This window comes from Strix aluco, chromosome 3 (assembly GCF_031877795.1).
Source record: "Strix aluco isolate bStrAlu1 chromosome 3, bStrAlu1.hap1, whole genome shotgun sequence".
Classification (NCBI taxonomy): Eukaryota; Metazoa; Chordata; class Aves; order Strigiformes; family Strigidae; genus Strix; species Strix aluco.
In genome coordinates, this window is record NC_133933.1 from 48,120,638 (window position 1) to 48,138,569 (window position 17,932).

The 17,932-nt window shown below is 36.8% G+C and overlaps 1 protein-coding gene across 2 annotated transcripts in view; it reads left to right on the plus strand.

The window, feature by feature from the left end:
• ARID4B (AT-rich interaction domain 4B) overlaps nt 1-17,932 on the plus strand; it is a 93,397-nt gene that overhangs the window by 45,269 nt on the left and 30,196 nt on the right. For both annotated transcript variants that reach the window (XM_074818450.1, XM_074818451.1), the window contains exons 8-16: nt 905-1,043; nt 4,691-4,770; nt 6,110-6,183; nt 6,950-7,095; nt 12,747-12,819; nt 13,888-13,982; nt 15,088-15,185; nt 15,401-15,668; nt 16,698-16,870. In XM_074818450.1, the coding sequence (XP_074674551.1) occupies nt 905-1,043; nt 4,691-4,770; nt 6,110-6,183; nt 6,950-7,095; nt 12,747-12,819; nt 13,888-13,982; nt 15,088-15,185; nt 15,401-15,668; nt 16,698-16,870 (1,146 nt within the window). The remainder of the gene's footprint in view (nt 1-904; nt 1,044-4,690; nt 4,771-6,109; nt 6,184-6,949; nt 7,096-12,746; nt 12,820-13,887; nt 13,983-15,087; nt 15,186-15,400; nt 15,669-16,697; nt 16,871-17,932) is intronic.

The following is a 17,932-nucleotide window of genomic DNA, read 5'->3' on the forward strand; positions in this document are numbered from 1 at the left end:
GAGTTTTCTGTTAATACTGAACTTTATACTCAAAAGTAGTTATGTGAAAAATGGAAGATAGTGTTTAAAATTCTGCCTGTTGTGGCCATTGAACATGTAAGGTTATTTTCTGAGAATTAACCTTCAAAGTGACAAGTAAAAAAAGTAGAGCCAGGAGTGCTGATTTTTAATTATTTTTTTTTTTAATCAGTTGCAGGTAATTTTAGTTGGAGCAGTTTTGTACGTTTAGACTCCCCATATGGGTAAAACCAGGGGGAGCTTTGTACTGGAGCCAGAACCTTTTTAAATCAAAACGTATTTGCACCTTTGCCCGTCTACTTACATTCCAACACTTTGTTCAATGTGAAATTGAAACGGTCCTTGAAATGCTTCACTGCACATCTTTAAAAGAACTGTTTCAGGATAAATGGTCTTCTTTTTCTCTTTGTTCATTTTCATAGCCCATGTTTCTTCTTCAGAAATTCTTCAGTCCTCTTTCAAAATAGCTTTTTATTGTGTATGGCTGTTAAAGTAAAAGCATACAGCGATTAAGAGGAAAACCAAACTGATTTAGCTTAATGTTGGTCCAAAACTACAACTGCAACAGTATTTTTGAACAGTGCTTCACTGGGGCAGAATTCATGTTTTGAATGTCCTGATAGTGCATTTCTATTCCTCCATGTGGATGCATGGTGGTGTTTTGTTTGTTTTTTACATGTATTATGTGTAGATGTGCATTTTTGAGTTTGTAAAGTTTGAGTAGTTATTATAACATCCTTACAAATATTTCTACTCATTTTTATCCTAAAACACTTAACAGGCAATTCACTATTATTTTTGCCTCTTTGATAATCAGCTTTGGACCTCCTGTAACTAATAGGCAAGTTTTGAATAGTTGAGTTTTAAGTCTTTTTCTGTTGTTTAGTCCTGAAGAAGAATCTTCATCCTCTTCCAGCGATGAAGATGAAGATGATAGGAAACAAAGTGATGAGTTATTAGGAAAAGTTGTGTGCGTGGACTGCTTCAGTGTGGATAAAAAGAAAGCTCTGTGGTTTCCAGCCTTGGTAAGAGTTTCATCTTTATTTTAATTTTGTAAAGTTTCATTTACTTTCTAGGCACCAAAGAAAGGTGGGTTTTTAAATTTTTGATTGATTAACCTATATTTTTATTAGAACATAATATGTTTCTTCAAATTGAACTGTATCATAATAGTCAAAGGAAATATATATGTAAATATGTTTGTTTACAAAAAGTAATTGCTGGCATGGCTTTAGTTTTTCCAAACAGCCAGAGCTTGTTGTCCTAATTCCAGCTCAACAGTGTGTTTAGTACTTTGGACTAAAATTTCAAGGTGTTTTTCATAGGCTATTGCATGTCATTTTTCTGAACTACCAAGTTTTATCAAGGAAGAAAAGAAGTGCAAAGAGAGGGGAAGTTTAGTGATTACTTAAATATTATTTTTCTAGATTCAATATTAAACACACTTGATAATAAAATCAAATGGAGTTTTTTTGTTGCTGTGGTAGGTAGTAGAGAATTGTCAATAAATTTCCTTTAAAATAGTATTGTAGTCTTCTAGTACAAATATTTTCTATCTTCCTTTATTCTGGTTTAAAGACACTTTTTTACAAATAAACTTCTAGTAAAATATCACTGTTAATGTAAGGATCGCACATAGAGTGACTGATGTATTTGGAAGTTAACATATTTCCATGAGTGGTATGTTCTAGTACCATGCTTTTTAATTTTTATTTTATTATTAATTGTAAATATTTGAATAATTTCTCCCTGGCAATGAAAACTTAAAATGTTTATCTAATTTTGGGAAGACTTGTGCTCTGCTTTTTGAAAAGATGCCATACAGTAACATTTAACTCCCTTAGTGTGTGCAGTAGCTTTCAGTTACAACTCTCTACTTGTCACCTCCTGTGTCTTGTTATGCAGTGCAGAGGCTTTCCAGCAGGACTTTTGGAAAAGTTGGTGGGAGAGAATGAGTCATTGAAGTCTTTTTTACAACAAGGGAGAGAGCAGAATATATAGCAGGGAGATATCATGTTAATGACAGATAGCTTTAAGACAGGTTTCCAGTAATGGACAAGAAAATTGAGCTGTTTCTTTACTGAAAGCTGTCATCAAGATTGATGCAATATTGCCTACATCACAGTTGCACTCTGAGAACTGGTCAGTTAGGACTGGCTTGAACTGGTTTATGTCACACTGTTGGGTTAGCCCTCCTGGTCATGCACATGACAGATGGTAGTTTCCATGGCAGCCTCTCCAGTAGGTATTGGGCTTGCACGTGACTGATATAGTGCTGCTTAGTCTAGCTATGGGTCAGACCTTAAAGATTAACTGAAATGTTGTTTATGCTCCCAAGGTATGCTAAAGATACACATTGTTATTTCTTGGCTTTCATTTGGAGATTGGAATAGCTCATTCTCCATGGAAAGCTTCCTGCGATGAATGAGAAGCAGTAGGGGGATAAAGTTTGAGGGTGGAGCTCGTTAACTCTGAAATAGCTTATCCTAGATTAGCTCTTATTTTAGTAATCAGGTTTATAGCTCTGCAAATAAACATCATATTGCATTTAACCTGAAAGGTTGTGCCAAAGAATAGATTTATGCCCCAAATAGGGTTTTGTTGTTTTTGTGTTTTTTTTAATCCCCTGCCTTGTAGCTATGCTTCTCAGTTCTTTTACCTTTTAAGCAGGTTACTTCTGCTACGTCAACAAAGTAATTTTGTCTATTACTGATAAATTTTGCTTTAAATTCAGGTTTAATATGCTGAAGAATACATATCCCAGAATTCCTTTGTTATTAATGATATTGTGTACTGATGCACTTTGTGTATAAGCACAGAAGACATTGTGCAAGTTTATTATGTGTAAAGAAGTCCAGGGATTAGTCTAACTTTTACAGCAAGTAACAGTTAAGATTAGTAATGGAAACTGATTCCTTTGGGTATCAGTCCTACAACCAGACAGCCTGTCACTTATAAATGTAAAACTGTAGAGGTATAAATGTGGTAAAAATTATTCTGACGACTCAGTGATTGACTACATTCTTTTAATTCTGCATGCCTGGGTGGGGTTTTTTTTTTGGTTGATTTTGTTGGGTTTTTTTGGGGGGGGGGGGGGGGGGGGGGGAGGGGCGCGGTGTGAGAGCAATGGCTAATTGTAAAAAGGCCTGGCAGTTGCTCCTTATGTCAGAGTGTGATTTAGTGAGCCTTATAGCATTGCTTAGTTTTAATGTGTACTTAAAGGCTTTTGGAAGGTGCAAGGAGGAAATCTGCTTGCAGTGTTTTCAGAAAATTGAGTTTACATAGGATCATCTCTTTCATCCTCCTATGACTCCAGTGGAGTTTGTTTTGCAAAGAAATTGAGAACTTGATTGAGGCAAAATTGAGGTGATGTTGCTTGATGTAAAGGCACTACATGAGGTTGTGGTAAACTGTTTTCCAACCTCTGAATGGATTTCTGACTACTAAGATCTTGCTGCTTCTGGAAAACCAATAGCTAAAGCCAGAATGGCCTTTCTCCATCTTTAGAGAGCTAGGAGATTGTACCTATCTGTTTCAAATGAGGGATGATAATCACTGTGTTTTGCCTTGATACTAAAACACTGTTGCAAACTATATCTCAAACTGCATTTCAATTAGTAAGTTGTAGTTCTGTAGAGTAATTTCTTTGGAGACTGTAGAATGCATTGACTCTGGAGATGTAGACTGTTAAGTTTTATTTTTCTATATTGCTATACTCTGTGATACGCAACTTGTTTCCAAATCAGTTGGAGCTTTTGACTTTACCTTCTAAAATGCTGTATGGCTGGTGACCTATGTAAGGAGGGGAAAAAACCTTTCATGCAATATCTTTGTGTTTGGAAAAAGTGGGACTGAAAGGAGTTGGTGTAAGAGAGAAGAGGTATTCACCAGGGCTAAATTAGGACTGTGATCATTTGCTGCTCCTTGGGGTAGCAGCCAGAATTTTCTTAACTTTCAGGGAACTTCACATGTTTTGAGAGAAGAGAGGTGAGTGATGGAGAGGTTTGCTTTTCTGTTCTGTAATTCTGGAAATTCAGTATATATTTTTTTATTAAATTCCTGAAGCTTTTTAATAGCAACTTGTATACAGGTTTAACAAAACTTAAGGGGCTTTTAAAATTGCAACAAATAATATGTTGTCTCAGTGCTAGACTTGATTAGTCTACTTCTGGAATTAAAGAACCTATCATAATACTTGTACTTGAGGCACTTTTCTCTCCTAGGTAAATAACTTATGAATCCTCCATTAGCAAGTTACATTTCATAAATCTTGTATGCCTTTGTTTTTGAAACTGTGTGATTACATCCTTGCAATTTCTGTAAGTTTTTTCAGAAGAGGTCTCTAACTCAGGTGGCAGCACTTGGTTAAATTCCTGTCCTTTTAGGATGAGGAGTAGAATAAGCTGTAGTGGCATTACAGGTACTTAACTTCTGTCAGCATTCTGTTCTTACTTATGTCTCTGGCAGCAGCTGTCAATTCCCTCCAGGAAGAGAGCATGAACTCAGGAGGTTGTCACTCCTGTGTTTTGAGGGATCTCAGTTGCTCTTACCTCAGCGTTGCTAAAGACGAATGAACCCAAAAGGCTTTTGTGAAGCATTGGTATATACTATTACTCTCTCTTTTTTTTTTCTTTTTTTCTCTCTAAACTTTGCATTTGTAATATCTTTGCAGGTGGTTTGTCCAGATTGTAGTGATGATATTGCAGTGAAAAAAGACAATATTCTTGTTCGCTCTTTCAAGGATGGCAAATTGTGAGTAGGAATGTACAGGTTGACAACTGAATAAAATCTAAACCAGTCAAGTGAAATGTAGTATGAGATGTGTTGGGTAAAGTATTGATAACATCAGTAAGCTCAGAAAGTTTCTGCCAAGATTTTTCTAATGTTCAGAAAACTGTTAACAGCCTTACATTGTGATGAAATTAGTCTTGAACTTTGTCATTATTAAGAATGGGATGTATAAATCTGTCTTAGTTTTAATTTCATTTTTACAATGGTGGCAAACAAAGGTGTATTTTGTGACTTCAAGAATGGCCTGAAACTCTTTCCTGCTCTGCTTGGAACAGAGCACTGCTTTTCAGAGATGTGGCCATAATTTAACCAGCTACAGAAAGGGGTGGTTGGGGGTGTGTGCGCGCATGCACGTACACCACATGCACACACACAAATTATTTTTCTTTTTTTGAGGTGGTAAGGCATATGTTTATCTCAGTCTAGACTACAACTGCATATTATCATGTTCTTTGAAAAGAGCTGTAATACTACTCAAAGTAGGAAAGAAGATAGTGAAACCTAGAAAACCAGACTGTATGGTATTTGCAATAGAATAAGGAACTTTGTGTTCTTAAGCTCATGTTGGCCAGGCGAGGGGTTGATGATGTTGGCCAGGCGAGGGGTTGATGAATGACAATAGAATTCTTTTTTCTAGGTTTTAGTTTTTATTTTAAAAGTTGCAGCTATTTATTGTGCTTGGTTCAATTTAACAGAATGCTTTTGCAGAAAGGACATTGAAATATTTAACAGTTTTGTTGTGGCTTAATTACTTACTAAGTCTAGGCTATCACTTTACCATTTGATAGTTACTCAGGCATCAACATGTGTCACTGAAGAAATATACATGGACACATGCGCACACAAGTGCATACCCCCCATCCCCCAAAGCTGAAGTTCAGTAGAAATTTAAAAAGTGCTTTGTCTTTCAGTTTGGAAGTCTTTCATTTCATACTGACAATTTATACTCGTTTATGTTTTAAGCAAGGTAGGGTTTTGTTGTTTGTGGGTGAGTAGTTACCTGCTAAATTAACATGAGGTTTTTGTTAAGTGATATATATTTGGGAGATTCTGGAAACTACTAGTGGAAGAATGCTTTCTTTAATATGCAGTGATTGCATATGGATGGTCTAACCAAATTTATTGGTTTTTAATCCACAAACTAATACCGTACCAGACTAACACTATAGAATTGTCAAGATACAGTTCATATTATTATTCTGTATGTTTAGTAAGTGTGTTGTAGTCTTAGTGATAGCTCTGTATTACACTGTTAATTTAGCTTTAAAATATTTTTTTTAACACTTTCTATATTATCTAGCGTTTCTGTGCCAAGAAAAGATGTTCGGGAGATTAGTGAAACTTCACCAAAGCCTGATGCTTTGTTAAAACAAGGTAAAAATAACTTTCTATGAGAAAACACACGTGTATGTATTTACTTTGTTATGCAAATTGGACCAAATTTATGGTAGATTGGTTCATATCTTAAAAATGCTAAAATACAGGATCGTTTCCTATAGAATAATATATTGAATATATATACTGCACTTGTTTTAAATGTAGGTATGCCAGGCAAAATATATAATCATACAGTGCACACTGGCTTTATTGGTTGATAGTATTCAGCATTTTGCATTAGACCTTCATAGAGTTATTCTCACCATAGTACCCATAATAGTTACAAGTTGCCTTTTTGCACTCTCAAGAAACTGGAATTGTGGATTGATTTGAAAGTTTAAGTTGGCGTGATCCAAGTCTTAGAACTAGCTTGTGCTTATTTCTTCTTCCTTCTCCCTGTTCAGTATACATAAACCACAGTGTAAACCTGTTGGAATAGGGGTTCTCTCAATTAAATTTTCATATATGCCCTAATACAGAAGATCCTTATTTGTGTCTTATAGACAGTGACATGGTAATAATCCTAATAATAGCTCTGAATAATTTGAAGTGCAGAGAACACTAGGCCAGTTTGGCTGGGTAAGACAAATAAGGATGGACAACATGGGGTTGTTGTTGAAGTTCCCTGAATTTGGGGGTGGAATTGTTAATTAGCAGTCCTTCCTCCTTCTCCCCTCCCCCACCCCCAACTACTTTTTCTGATTAAAAAATTTGGTCAAACTGATACTTCCTGCAGTGCTAACAAATGCTGGTCCTTTTACAGCTTTTGACCAAGCCCTTGAATTTCGTAAAAACAGAACTGTTCCTAGTAACTGGAAAACAGAATTGAAAGAAGACAGCTCCAGCAGTGAAGCTGAAGAAGAGGAAGAGGATGAAAAAGAAAAAGAGGATAACAGCAGTGAGGAAGAGGCAAGTGAAGTTAGTAAAGGGCATGGATAACACAGCTGATAAAAATTTAGCAAGACTAATATTTAAGTAGGTCTTTTTAACATTTGACAACATTTAACATGTTAACATAGGCAACATTGTTGACATAGGCAACATTATTTCCTCTCAGCTTTCAAAATCTTTAATCAACAAAGATCAGTTAATGTGAAAACTGAGTCACTAAGCAAAAAACACATAGTCAAAAGTCTGAGTCATTAGGGACTAAGGAATTAAAACTCAAAGGTAGATCCTGTTCTGGAATCTTTCTCATGCTGATCTTAATGCAGTGGCAGAAGGGGCTACAGTGCCTACTAGGGACTGAGCAGGATGAAGAAGGGTAGATACTGGTGTCTGCTGTCACGTGCCTTCTAAACGAAAAAAGCGTTTCCTTTACTTGTATTTCTAAATGGACCTTACCTGCTAGCTCTTAAATGTCTGTCTGTCTTCTAACTGGGAAGATCTGTGTAGGTAAAAGAATACTTAAGATGTTTCTGATAAAGAACATGTGGTGCTTAAATTATTTTTGATAGCTTTAAAACAAAGATCTCTTTACTTTACAAACACCAGCAATTATGTCTTGCAACTGTATTTAAATCCAGACTGGCCTTTTCTTTGTGCATGCTGTTTCATTATTGGAAGGCAAAGGAGTCTTTTTTTTCACTGATGTAGAACTTTGGGGTTCTTAGGGTGATACTAATTCCTGGACTATAATGTCAGTCATGCCTCAGGTGGGTTTCCAGTTTGTAGTTCACTCTCCTTCCAAATAAACAGTTGTTTGTCCTTCTATAATAGTGCAGTGTGTTGTAGTGTGCAGAAGGGTGTAGTTTCCCTCTGTACTTTTTCTTGCATCTGCTTTATTGTGTATTATGACAGTGTTGAGTTGTTTTCCCCTTTGTGGCCATGGAATGAGTTCTGTCCATGCTAAAATCATGCTACTGTAAATAACTGCTCGCATAAATGATGATAAACTTTTCTCCTGGCTATAGAGCAGTTACCCCAGTACATACCCATGACTTACCACACATTCCAAGCCACAGGGAAGTTTGCTACCTTTTACACAGGAGTTCTATATGAGAAGGCAACTCTAAGCTGTTACTGGCCTACGTTCTTGACATATTTGAAAAATCAAACTAGGCTGGCATGGTCCTGCTGTTGTCATCTCCTCCCTTGTGTGTCTGTCACCCTGTCTTCCTTCCCTTTATACCTTACTCATTCCTGCCCCCAAATTGCTATGCTAGGCCTACAGCTGTAGATCCTCTTGTAAAGCAGATATTGCAAGTAGTTTGCACTGTTCTTTCCCTGTTTCTAGCTGTAGAAAATGGAGTTTACTGGTTTTTGGAGTGGTGAAAAGTGACAGATTTTGAAGCCTTTAGAATAATTACCGAGAAATCTGAGTAGTTGTACCTCTCTCTTACCCTGCTCCACTGAAGAATTGCTTCACTACAAGCTATCTCTGTGGCTACCCTGATGTAAAGAAGCAAAAGAGCTTTCAATCAAGGCATTATCCCATGCACTCCTCTTCCACCTTTCTTCTCTCTTTTGTCTTGGAAGTATGGAGTCCTACATCATCTTTGGTTTTCTAATTATGTGCTCTTCCCTCCCAGCCTTCTGTCCAGAAAAAAATGAAGATAGGAAAGAAGAAAATTAGTGGAAATACTTTTATTTTACAGCTGACTGTGAGGCTGGAAGCAGGACTTTTGGATCTTTTACACTTTCTGGTGGTACTTAAAATCTGTATCTGCCCATTATCACTTTTTCTCTCACTAGGGTTTGAGACTTGTTCTGTAATTTGTTACACAACTGCCATTAATACAGTAGACTGAAATTGACATCAATAGTGGAATTGTAAAGGAGAAGCTGAGATGGTTTATGGTCTTTCTCTCAGTATATCCTCCCTGGAGACTGTGGCTCTGGCATACCAGAAGATGGTGTTCCATCTTTTATTCATTCATTTCTTTTAATTTTTTATTCATTTATTTTAAGATTTGGGAGACTCCAAAGGTGTGAAGCAACAACTTTGCCACCTCTCCATGCTCATGAAGTCAGCCTGCCCCTTAAAGCTCACGGTTGATGACACAGCTCTGATCAAAAGTTATAAAGCCCAGTTTTCAAGGGGCTGTTCTCTGCTTAGTGTTTTGAGAAGCAAGGAGTAATTCCTTGTACTCAGCACAATCTCTGAACTTTCAGAGCCAGGTTTGTGTCCAGCCATGGGCATGATGAATGTACATAGATTTGTACCTATGCAGGTTGACACACAATCTTTATATAGTGATCATTCCCTCACTACTATTAGCTGAAAAATTCACAGTCTTCAGCTACAGTGTTTGTAAATATTTGACCTTGTACCCTTTGTACACCTTCTCTCTAGCTCCTCCTAGTTGCATGTGATGTATGAACTAGTCTTTCCATGTGCTAGACATGAAGATCTCATCTCAGGCAAATATTTTGGGATTTGCTGTGACATCTCTTGTGATAACTTCTTCTCCAGTATCCAATGTTTCAGTCACCTGCTGAACTAGGAGGTTTCTAAAACAGAGGCAAATTTTTTTTTTTTTTAATTTTTGTTTTTCTTTTTCCTCTTCTGTCCCCTCAGTGGTCAATGGATGTGTGCCTTCTCTCTACTCCCCTTTTAGCAGTTTCTGCAGCCTCCTCTCTTTTTTTATTAGTTTGTGCCTGGAATCTCCTGGCTATCAAGCAGCATCTCTTCTCAAACAGGACCTGTGGGCTTGCTCCTGGGACTTTATTATCCACCTGCAGATTGTTCTACTGCTTTCCAGGACGTGAAAATTCTCACTGGTGGCCCTTGGGCCATCTGTGTGGTGCTGGTGCCCGTGAACCAGAACAAAACAAAACAAACTTCCAAAAAAGCTCTTAAATATGTCACTGCAGGCTTCATATATAGGTGCTCCTATCCTATATATATATTCACACACACTCATAGATATATAGATGCTCATATATATCTCATATATCTATATAGATGCTTCTATTCTATATAGATAGGAGTTGACATGCAAATTGTCTCTAGTTCTCTTCTAAGAAGAGGAGCTGTCTTTTTTGTCTTTTTTTTTTTTTTCAAGTGGAAGAGACTGCAAAACAGCCTTCCTTTCCTTTACTAAATCTGATGGTATGTAAAAAAGTTGACAAAGACCCTCTCTTCTGGTGCTGGGCTATAATACTGTGTGAAGAAAATCTAGAAAAGCAGTGACGTGCTTTTTGCAACACATAAAGTTATCATACATATAAGCCACTTTATTTTACCTTTGTGATGTGGACAGATACATTAGAAACTGCAGAGTGACCTGTTAGCACCATGGTTGTCTAACTTAGAAGTAAGCAAAGATAACGGAGTATGACATGCCTACTTCAAACCATTATCTAGGAAACCTTGTCATCTAACTTCTCATTAAAGAGAGTCCATAAATGTTTGGAGATTATTAACTGGTGTTAGCATAACATGTACTGATTTTGTAGAGGATCTGAGAAAATGAAAATGTTGTTCAGAGGCATGCAGGGTCTTAAGCTCTCCCCTTTAGCACACTTTCTTAAAAAGTTGGGAAAATTAATAAGGAAGTATCCACTTGCCATTCTGGCACCTCTGGATTATCATGCTTGAGATTTAAGAGTACTCTCCAGTCATTGGATCTGATGGTGTGAAAGGAGTGGCAATATTTCATTCAATGACACCCCTCCCCTCCCCTGCCCCCCCCCGCCCCCAATGTTCTGTGGGACCCTTTTCATATGGCAAATGTTCTCTCATTGGTGAGGAACATGAGGAACCCAGCTAGGTGCTCGTGATCTCTTTGTCATGATCCAGTGTATGCTGGTAAAAGTCCTTTCCAAGTACCTGTCATGTGAGATTAAAACAAACAAAAACAAACTCCAAAACTATCGATTCCACTCAAGTCCTTTGTTCTGTATAGTCCTATTCAAGTTTTATGACTGCAGGCTGAATACTTTGCTTGCTAGCAGTGTTTCCTTTACCATCTTTGCCTGTGAAATGAGACTGTTCTTAAACAGGCATTTGGCTGTACTATATGCAGGGCTGCAGCATCACCTCATAGCTCTTGGTGAAGAATTGCTAGATATGCCTGATTTCTGATGCCCCTGCCCTGTGAGGATGTATCTAGTACACTGGTTGCAGTTCTCTACCCAGCCTGTCCTTGCTCATTGAAGTATCCTGCTCTGAGCTCTGCTGGTATACTGGGTATCAGATAGATGCTCATCATGTAATGCCCCTCACAGAGACTTTCGTCTTGCATTGCCTTTGCAAGACTGAAATATTTTCATTGCATTTCCACTGGTAATTATACCTAAATGACAACTGTTTCAGCATATTGTGAATACTGGGTTTTTCATTTTTTGCCTGTTTGCTCCAATATGTCCTCCAAGTGCATTTAATGAAGAAGAGGAAGTACAGAATAAGAAAAAAACCCTACTCACTGGTAGTAGTTAGAGCCTTCCTTGACCTTCTTTTCAGCCATCCATCTCTTTATTAAATAGCTTCAGCAGATGTTGTGGAGTTTTTTGGGGTTTTTTTGGGTTTTGTTTTCTGTTGTGTTTAATAATAATATTTTGTTTCTGTTGATTTCTCAACTGTTTTGCTATAACTTTAAAGACAATACGTTTGGTCCACTTGCTTCAGGGTAGGTGAAGCTGTAATATTTAGTACAAGGAGCCTGTTGAAGAATGGCAAAGATAAACACCAAATAAAAATACACTAAAGAGAAATAATTTCTTTTAGATTTACTGAATAACTTTTATTAGTTATTTTTGCAAACTTTTACAGGTTGTATTAAAAAAAGTATACAGAAAATTAATCAACTTATATTTAGCCTGTTGTTTTGAAGTAGCTTAGTCATGAGAATTTCTAAGAATTCTGATTTTATTAATATCTTATTGCTACTGATTGTGGCAAGTCACATTTTCTAAGGTAATTATGAGGTGTTATAAAATAAGCCATAGTGCTTTGTTATGAAACTCCACTGTTTATTAATCTAAGTAAATCTAATAGGAAATGTTATTAGTGCAATGAACTGAACATGCAAAATATCCATTGTTATTTCATTTCTGGGATTGATCCTACTCACCACGCCTTCAGCCGGTACCCCACGGCAGTGTGCATGCAGTGCCATTGGTTGCAGTTTGCCAGTACTGTGGATTAGAACTCCTAAGAAAGTGCAAGCACCATTTTCTTTCACTTCATCCCTGAAAGTGACATAGTGTATCCAGGCATCAGGGAGTCACTTAACTGCGGTAGAAATAGACCTGAGATTTCTGATATAATCTCTTGATCATTAATAGTGGTGTCTCCCAGACTTCCTGTGTAAATGGACAAAATTGAGAATACATCTTGATTTATGATATCACTTATGATACCTGAGTGATCTATCAAAAATCCAATTTCAGTGTGTCTTTACAGTTATTGTTTTATATATTTTGAAAAACTGTTTGTAGTTTATAAAACTTACTTCCATGTGGCATAGCACTGAGCATGTGTCTCTTTGTATAGTATCCTGTTGCTGACTACAGTAAACCAGCCTTGAACAGTTGAACTTAAATTATCACTGCTTATGTTTCTCATACGTAACTCAAAATGGTGATGATTTTCTTGTGTGCATTACTTTAAACAGGAGGAAATAGAGCCATTTCCTGAAGAACGAGAGAACTTTCTTCAGCAATTATACAAGTTCATGGAAGACAGAGGTAGGCATTTTATCTTTAATTTGTAGAAGCTGAAGATAGATGCATTGCTTAGCAGTACTTCAAAGAATTGAGTCTGTAAACTAGTAGTGCTTTGCAGTTCAGTTTTGGAAACTGAGACTGTGTTCATCACTTCTGACTTCCCAGTGATTTAGAAGTGAAGTCTGTCACTTGACTCTTCTCCTAAAACAGTCATTTATTCCTGCTTTCAGAAACAAATGGGTAGTACTTCATATATGCTAGTGTATTTTCTACTGTGTACTTACAGTGTGTATAATCAAACATTTAATATCTTCAGTCATATTAATGTGTATGTTCAGTTTAATAACTTTAAAATACTTTTTACGATCGTGGAAAAAAGCATTTACTTTGTGGTAATTTTCTTGTGTGAATCCTGATCACTTAAATGCATGAACATTATCAGTAAGGTAGATTGAACTGTTTTTAAAAGCAAATGCCATTTATTATATTAAATCTTGACCAGGTATTTGTACACTGCAAGAAAAGTGCAGTGTCTGTAGAGGTAGGGGTGAAGGTGTTTGTATTTAAATTAGTATTATAACTAGTTAAATTAGTATCTCATTACATATGAGTATGAGTTGAGGGACAATTGACAAGAGATGACAATGTGTTAGCTACTGATAGTACATTAGCATAGAAAGTTTCAGATCTTTGAAGCATCGTGTGATTTGTTCCTGGGGAGTTGTAATTTTTTTTTATTGTAGTGAAAGGACTGTGCTTTTTTTTAGATGTAATTGTTTCAGTGGGTGAAATAAAAAATAGGTATAATATAGGTAGAAAGAAAAGTTGCATCATTAGTGCGTGTTCAGTAATATATGGAAGAGCACATATGTATGAACTAAATTACATTACTGAACTACAGGGAAAATGAGTTATTAAGACTCTTGAGTTTGTTTATTTTCATGAAGAAGTAGTACCAGATGCATGAGGTGGTCAGAGGGAGGGGTTTACAATACTGTATTTAATAGTGTAGTAGTGCCTATGCTGTGGATTTCATGTTATTCAGAAAAAAATACTTCAAAACACTGAAATAACTGTCTTTGTTCACAGGGACTCCTATTAACAAACGACCTGTATTAGGATATAGAAATTTGAATCTCTTCAAATTATTCAGACTTGTACACAAGCTTGGAGGATTTGATAATGTGAGTATTGGTATGATGAGTATTCCAGAGCCATAAAAATCTGAGGGTGCTGTTTACTTTTGTTTAAGTACTGATAAAGAAGAATCTTACACAGAGCTTTAGGCATATGAAGATTGAATGCTACAGCTATGTAAGACACCCTGTAGCTCTGAAAAACATGTTTTAACAGGAACCAGAATCTAATTATATTCTAAATAAACTACACATCTTCTCAGTGTGTTTACTTATTGCTGCATAAGATCAGCCATCATGTGTGGTTTTGTGGTATTTCAGGAAATGTTTGATAGAGTTGTCACCTCAGAAAGTGAGAAGAGTCACTACTTAATAAATAGTCAAAGATAAATAACCTAGTTTAAGGTCTGATGTGAGGCCCTTAATTCCTGTCTATTCTGGGCAGCATATAGTAGAATGTGCTGACTGGGATTAGTCGGATTGGTCTTGGAGCAGTAACTGAAGCATATGGAATTCATGGCCAAGCAGATTCTGTTACTGCTTTGGACTGCTTCCCATAAATTTAGCCTGTCGGTTGAGGAGGTATGTTTGTGCAGTGACACCTTTCTGATATACAAGGGAGGATCTTGTACTTGGTTATTGCAGTACACCTGCTTTGCCTTCACAGATGGTTAGAAATGAGCATATCACACTGTCACAAAACTTTGACACCAAAGGGCATATTAAGGACACAATGAAAGACTGGTAGCCACTGTATCTGTTGCGGTATTGCCAGGGCTGAGTATTGTTAATGCTTTGAATGAATTTTTTCTTTCCAATTTAATTAAAATTCTAGCTCTGATAGTTAAGAATTACTTTAAATATAAACTATAAGTGATGTATGGATTTTTCTGGTCTTTGTATTTTCTTTCCTTTTTTTATTACCACCTGGAGAGGAAAGCCTGCTGTGGCTCACTGAAATGCTGAACTGCTTAAAGTAGTTACATTTGACTATAGTTTGCATTACAGTAAAATACTGTGTGTGTGATAAATAGTAATTTTCTAGATCAGAGAAAATTACTTAATTTTTTTCCAGAGCTGTAAACTTTGTTGACTTAGTCTTTTTTGTATCAGTGAGTTAATTAAAAAAACATGACTTCATTTTCCTTAACAGATTGAAAGTGGAGCAGTGTGGAAGCAAGTTTATCAAGATCTTGGAATCCCTGTATTGAATTCAGCTGCAGGATATAATGTTAAATGTGCATACAAAAAGTAAGTAATAAAAATACGAAGTGTGTGCTAAAACAGCACTAGAATGAACTGAAGTGATCTTGTGGTAGTAGTGGTAATACATGTAATGTCCATAACTTTTCCATTGTAATACAGTTTTCTGGGCTTTAAACATACAGTTCATGTTTAGCTTCTATTAGGTAGCATGTTCTTTCTTGAAACAAACTTGCTTACTGCAAGCAATTTTTTTCTTTTAGATATCTCTATGGTTTTGAAGAGTATTGTACATCAGCTAACATTGAATTTCAAATGGCATTGCCAGAGAAAGTGACGAGTAAGCCTTGTAAAGACTGTGAAAAAGAAAAAGAATTGAAGATGCGTGAAGAACCAGAGCAGGATGTAAAAGAAATAAAAGTGGATAAGGAAGAGCGCAAGCAGGAGGAAGTAGCAATAGTGCAACAAGAAGAAAAAAAGTTAGCTGAGAATGATAATGAAAGTAAAGAAAATGATAAGCCCTCTGTGCTGGTAAAATATTTTAATGTTTATGTTATGTACTGTTTATAAAGTCAGGTGGTGTGTTGATAACCGTGAATTCTTGTCAAGATTGAAATCTCCATAATGGATTTAAAACAAGACAAAAATGTGCTGTAAACCTAATTCAAAACAACACATTTGAGCCATATTTATCCCTAGGTGCCTGTTTTAGGGGATCATGGTGTCAAAATGCCTTACTTGTTAGGAAGCACCTGCCCCATTCCACTTGTTTGGGGGCCTCTCAAGTCAAATGGAGACTAATCAGTGTGCAGCTTTATCCTGATCTGGGTAATGCATGCTCATGTCTAACTACAGTGCTGATACTTTTATTTTGCATTTAGCTGTGCTTTTAAGCCCTCATAAATCTTGCTTTTACTTCTCTGCTCCAGTGAAACCAGTGAAGCTCTACGAAGACTTGGGCCATATGATGTACACAGTGATCTAACGTAGTTCAGTGGTCCAGAGAGACAATTGTTTATAGCTTTTCAAAACCCAGTGTTGACTCAGTGGTTTTAGCAAAGGAAGCCCAGGGTGGTAAGCTGATGTGCTGCTCTGTGCAGACTTAGCACTTTGCTCTGGAAGCAGTGTAGCTCCTCAAGTCAATGTGCAACACAACTGTAATGCTTCTGTGTGTAAGTGGCAGTCAGCCCTGGTCTGACTGCTGGTACTAACTCTGGGGTGAATACCATGTGGGCCGGTAGTGATATCTCTGCATCTGAAGTGGAAGCATACCCTGTGAAGTGTTCATCTTGGGGACTGCTTTGCAGTTCAGGTCTAAGAGCAGCATGCCTATATCATTGTGACAAAATTAGCTAGGACACTGGCTTCAACTTTAAAGTCTGTTATGTTTAGCTTGAGATTTTCAGAAGAAAAAACAGTGGAGGTGCTGTAATTTTAGAACAAACCCTAGGCTCTAGGGTTTTTTGCTCATATAACTTCAGTGTGTTTTGTTTGCCTTGTCTTAAATCCTTTGTATTTTTATTTCACCTTGGAAGTTAACTAAAGGTTTTATTATCCTAGGGAAACAAAAAAAATTTGCCAGATTCTGTGTGTACTCAGCCAGATCAAGAGAAGGACTTAAATGTAATCAAAACTGAAGATGAAACCAAACTAGAAGATAAAGAGGAAGAGAAGATCAAAGAAATGGACAATCCTACCGTAAATGCAGATACTGAAGAAAAAGAAAAATCGGGGTAAGTTGTGCTGTTTATAATCAGCTAAGGCATCTGATCTGTGTTCATTAAATTTTACTCCTGTAATTTAAACTTCAAATCAGACATCCCTGTCATGAATTAGACTCATATCTTCCAGAGGCCCATGTGTGCTGAACTTTGTCATGGTTAGAGCCATTGAAGTTTGTGGATCTAATTTAAAAAACAAAAAACTAAAAAACCAAAACCCTCCAAAACCCCCAAAACAAACAGCTTAACATTTTACAAGGTCCAGGCCTAAGTATTTATAAGCTGAGTGAGAAAATAACATATAAAGCATAGGTGACTGATTTAAGACAAAAATATTGTAGCCATTGCCAGTAATATTTGTCTACTTAATTTTGGTGCAAGTATATCACATACTTGTGGTTTCCAGCTTTTGTTGTTGGACCGTGGTGCGTAACGGATAATGTGGGAAAAGATGGAAGTACCTTGCATTGCTCAGTAACAGCTTTGTCATTGAGGAGGCATGATACTGGCAAGAGTCTCTTGTGCAGTGCTTCAGACAGGAGTTTTGGAAGTAGGAGACTGAAGTAATAGGGATGCTCAGGACCATGTAATCACTGGATGTGTGCAGGTGATGTCTCATTTTCTCTATGGAGTGGGCAGGTTTTCCTGTTTCAGTGCAAAAAAACCCCCATGTGTTTTTTGTCAGCCACATAAAAAATACCAGGTTGAAAACTGAATATAGTCCTCACTAATCCCCAGCATTTTAACAATTTATATTGTTGCAGTTAGGACCCTCATACAATATGATTTCAAGTGATAAGAACAAATAAATGGCCATTATAGGTCAGATCAAAGGTCTCTGAAGACAAGATACTGTATTAAACAAAAAACAGTAACAGATGCTTAAGGGAGAAGCTGTTAGAAGAGGGGAAGCAGCTAATGACACCTCCTTATACTTTCATGGCAATCTGTGTATCAGGGATGGGTTTTTTTTGTACTTAATACCAGCTGTTGCCTGACCACTAATTCCCTTGTTCATTCCAGCAATCTCTGCTGTTTAGTAGATCAGCTGTCTTACTCTTCTGTCTAAATATC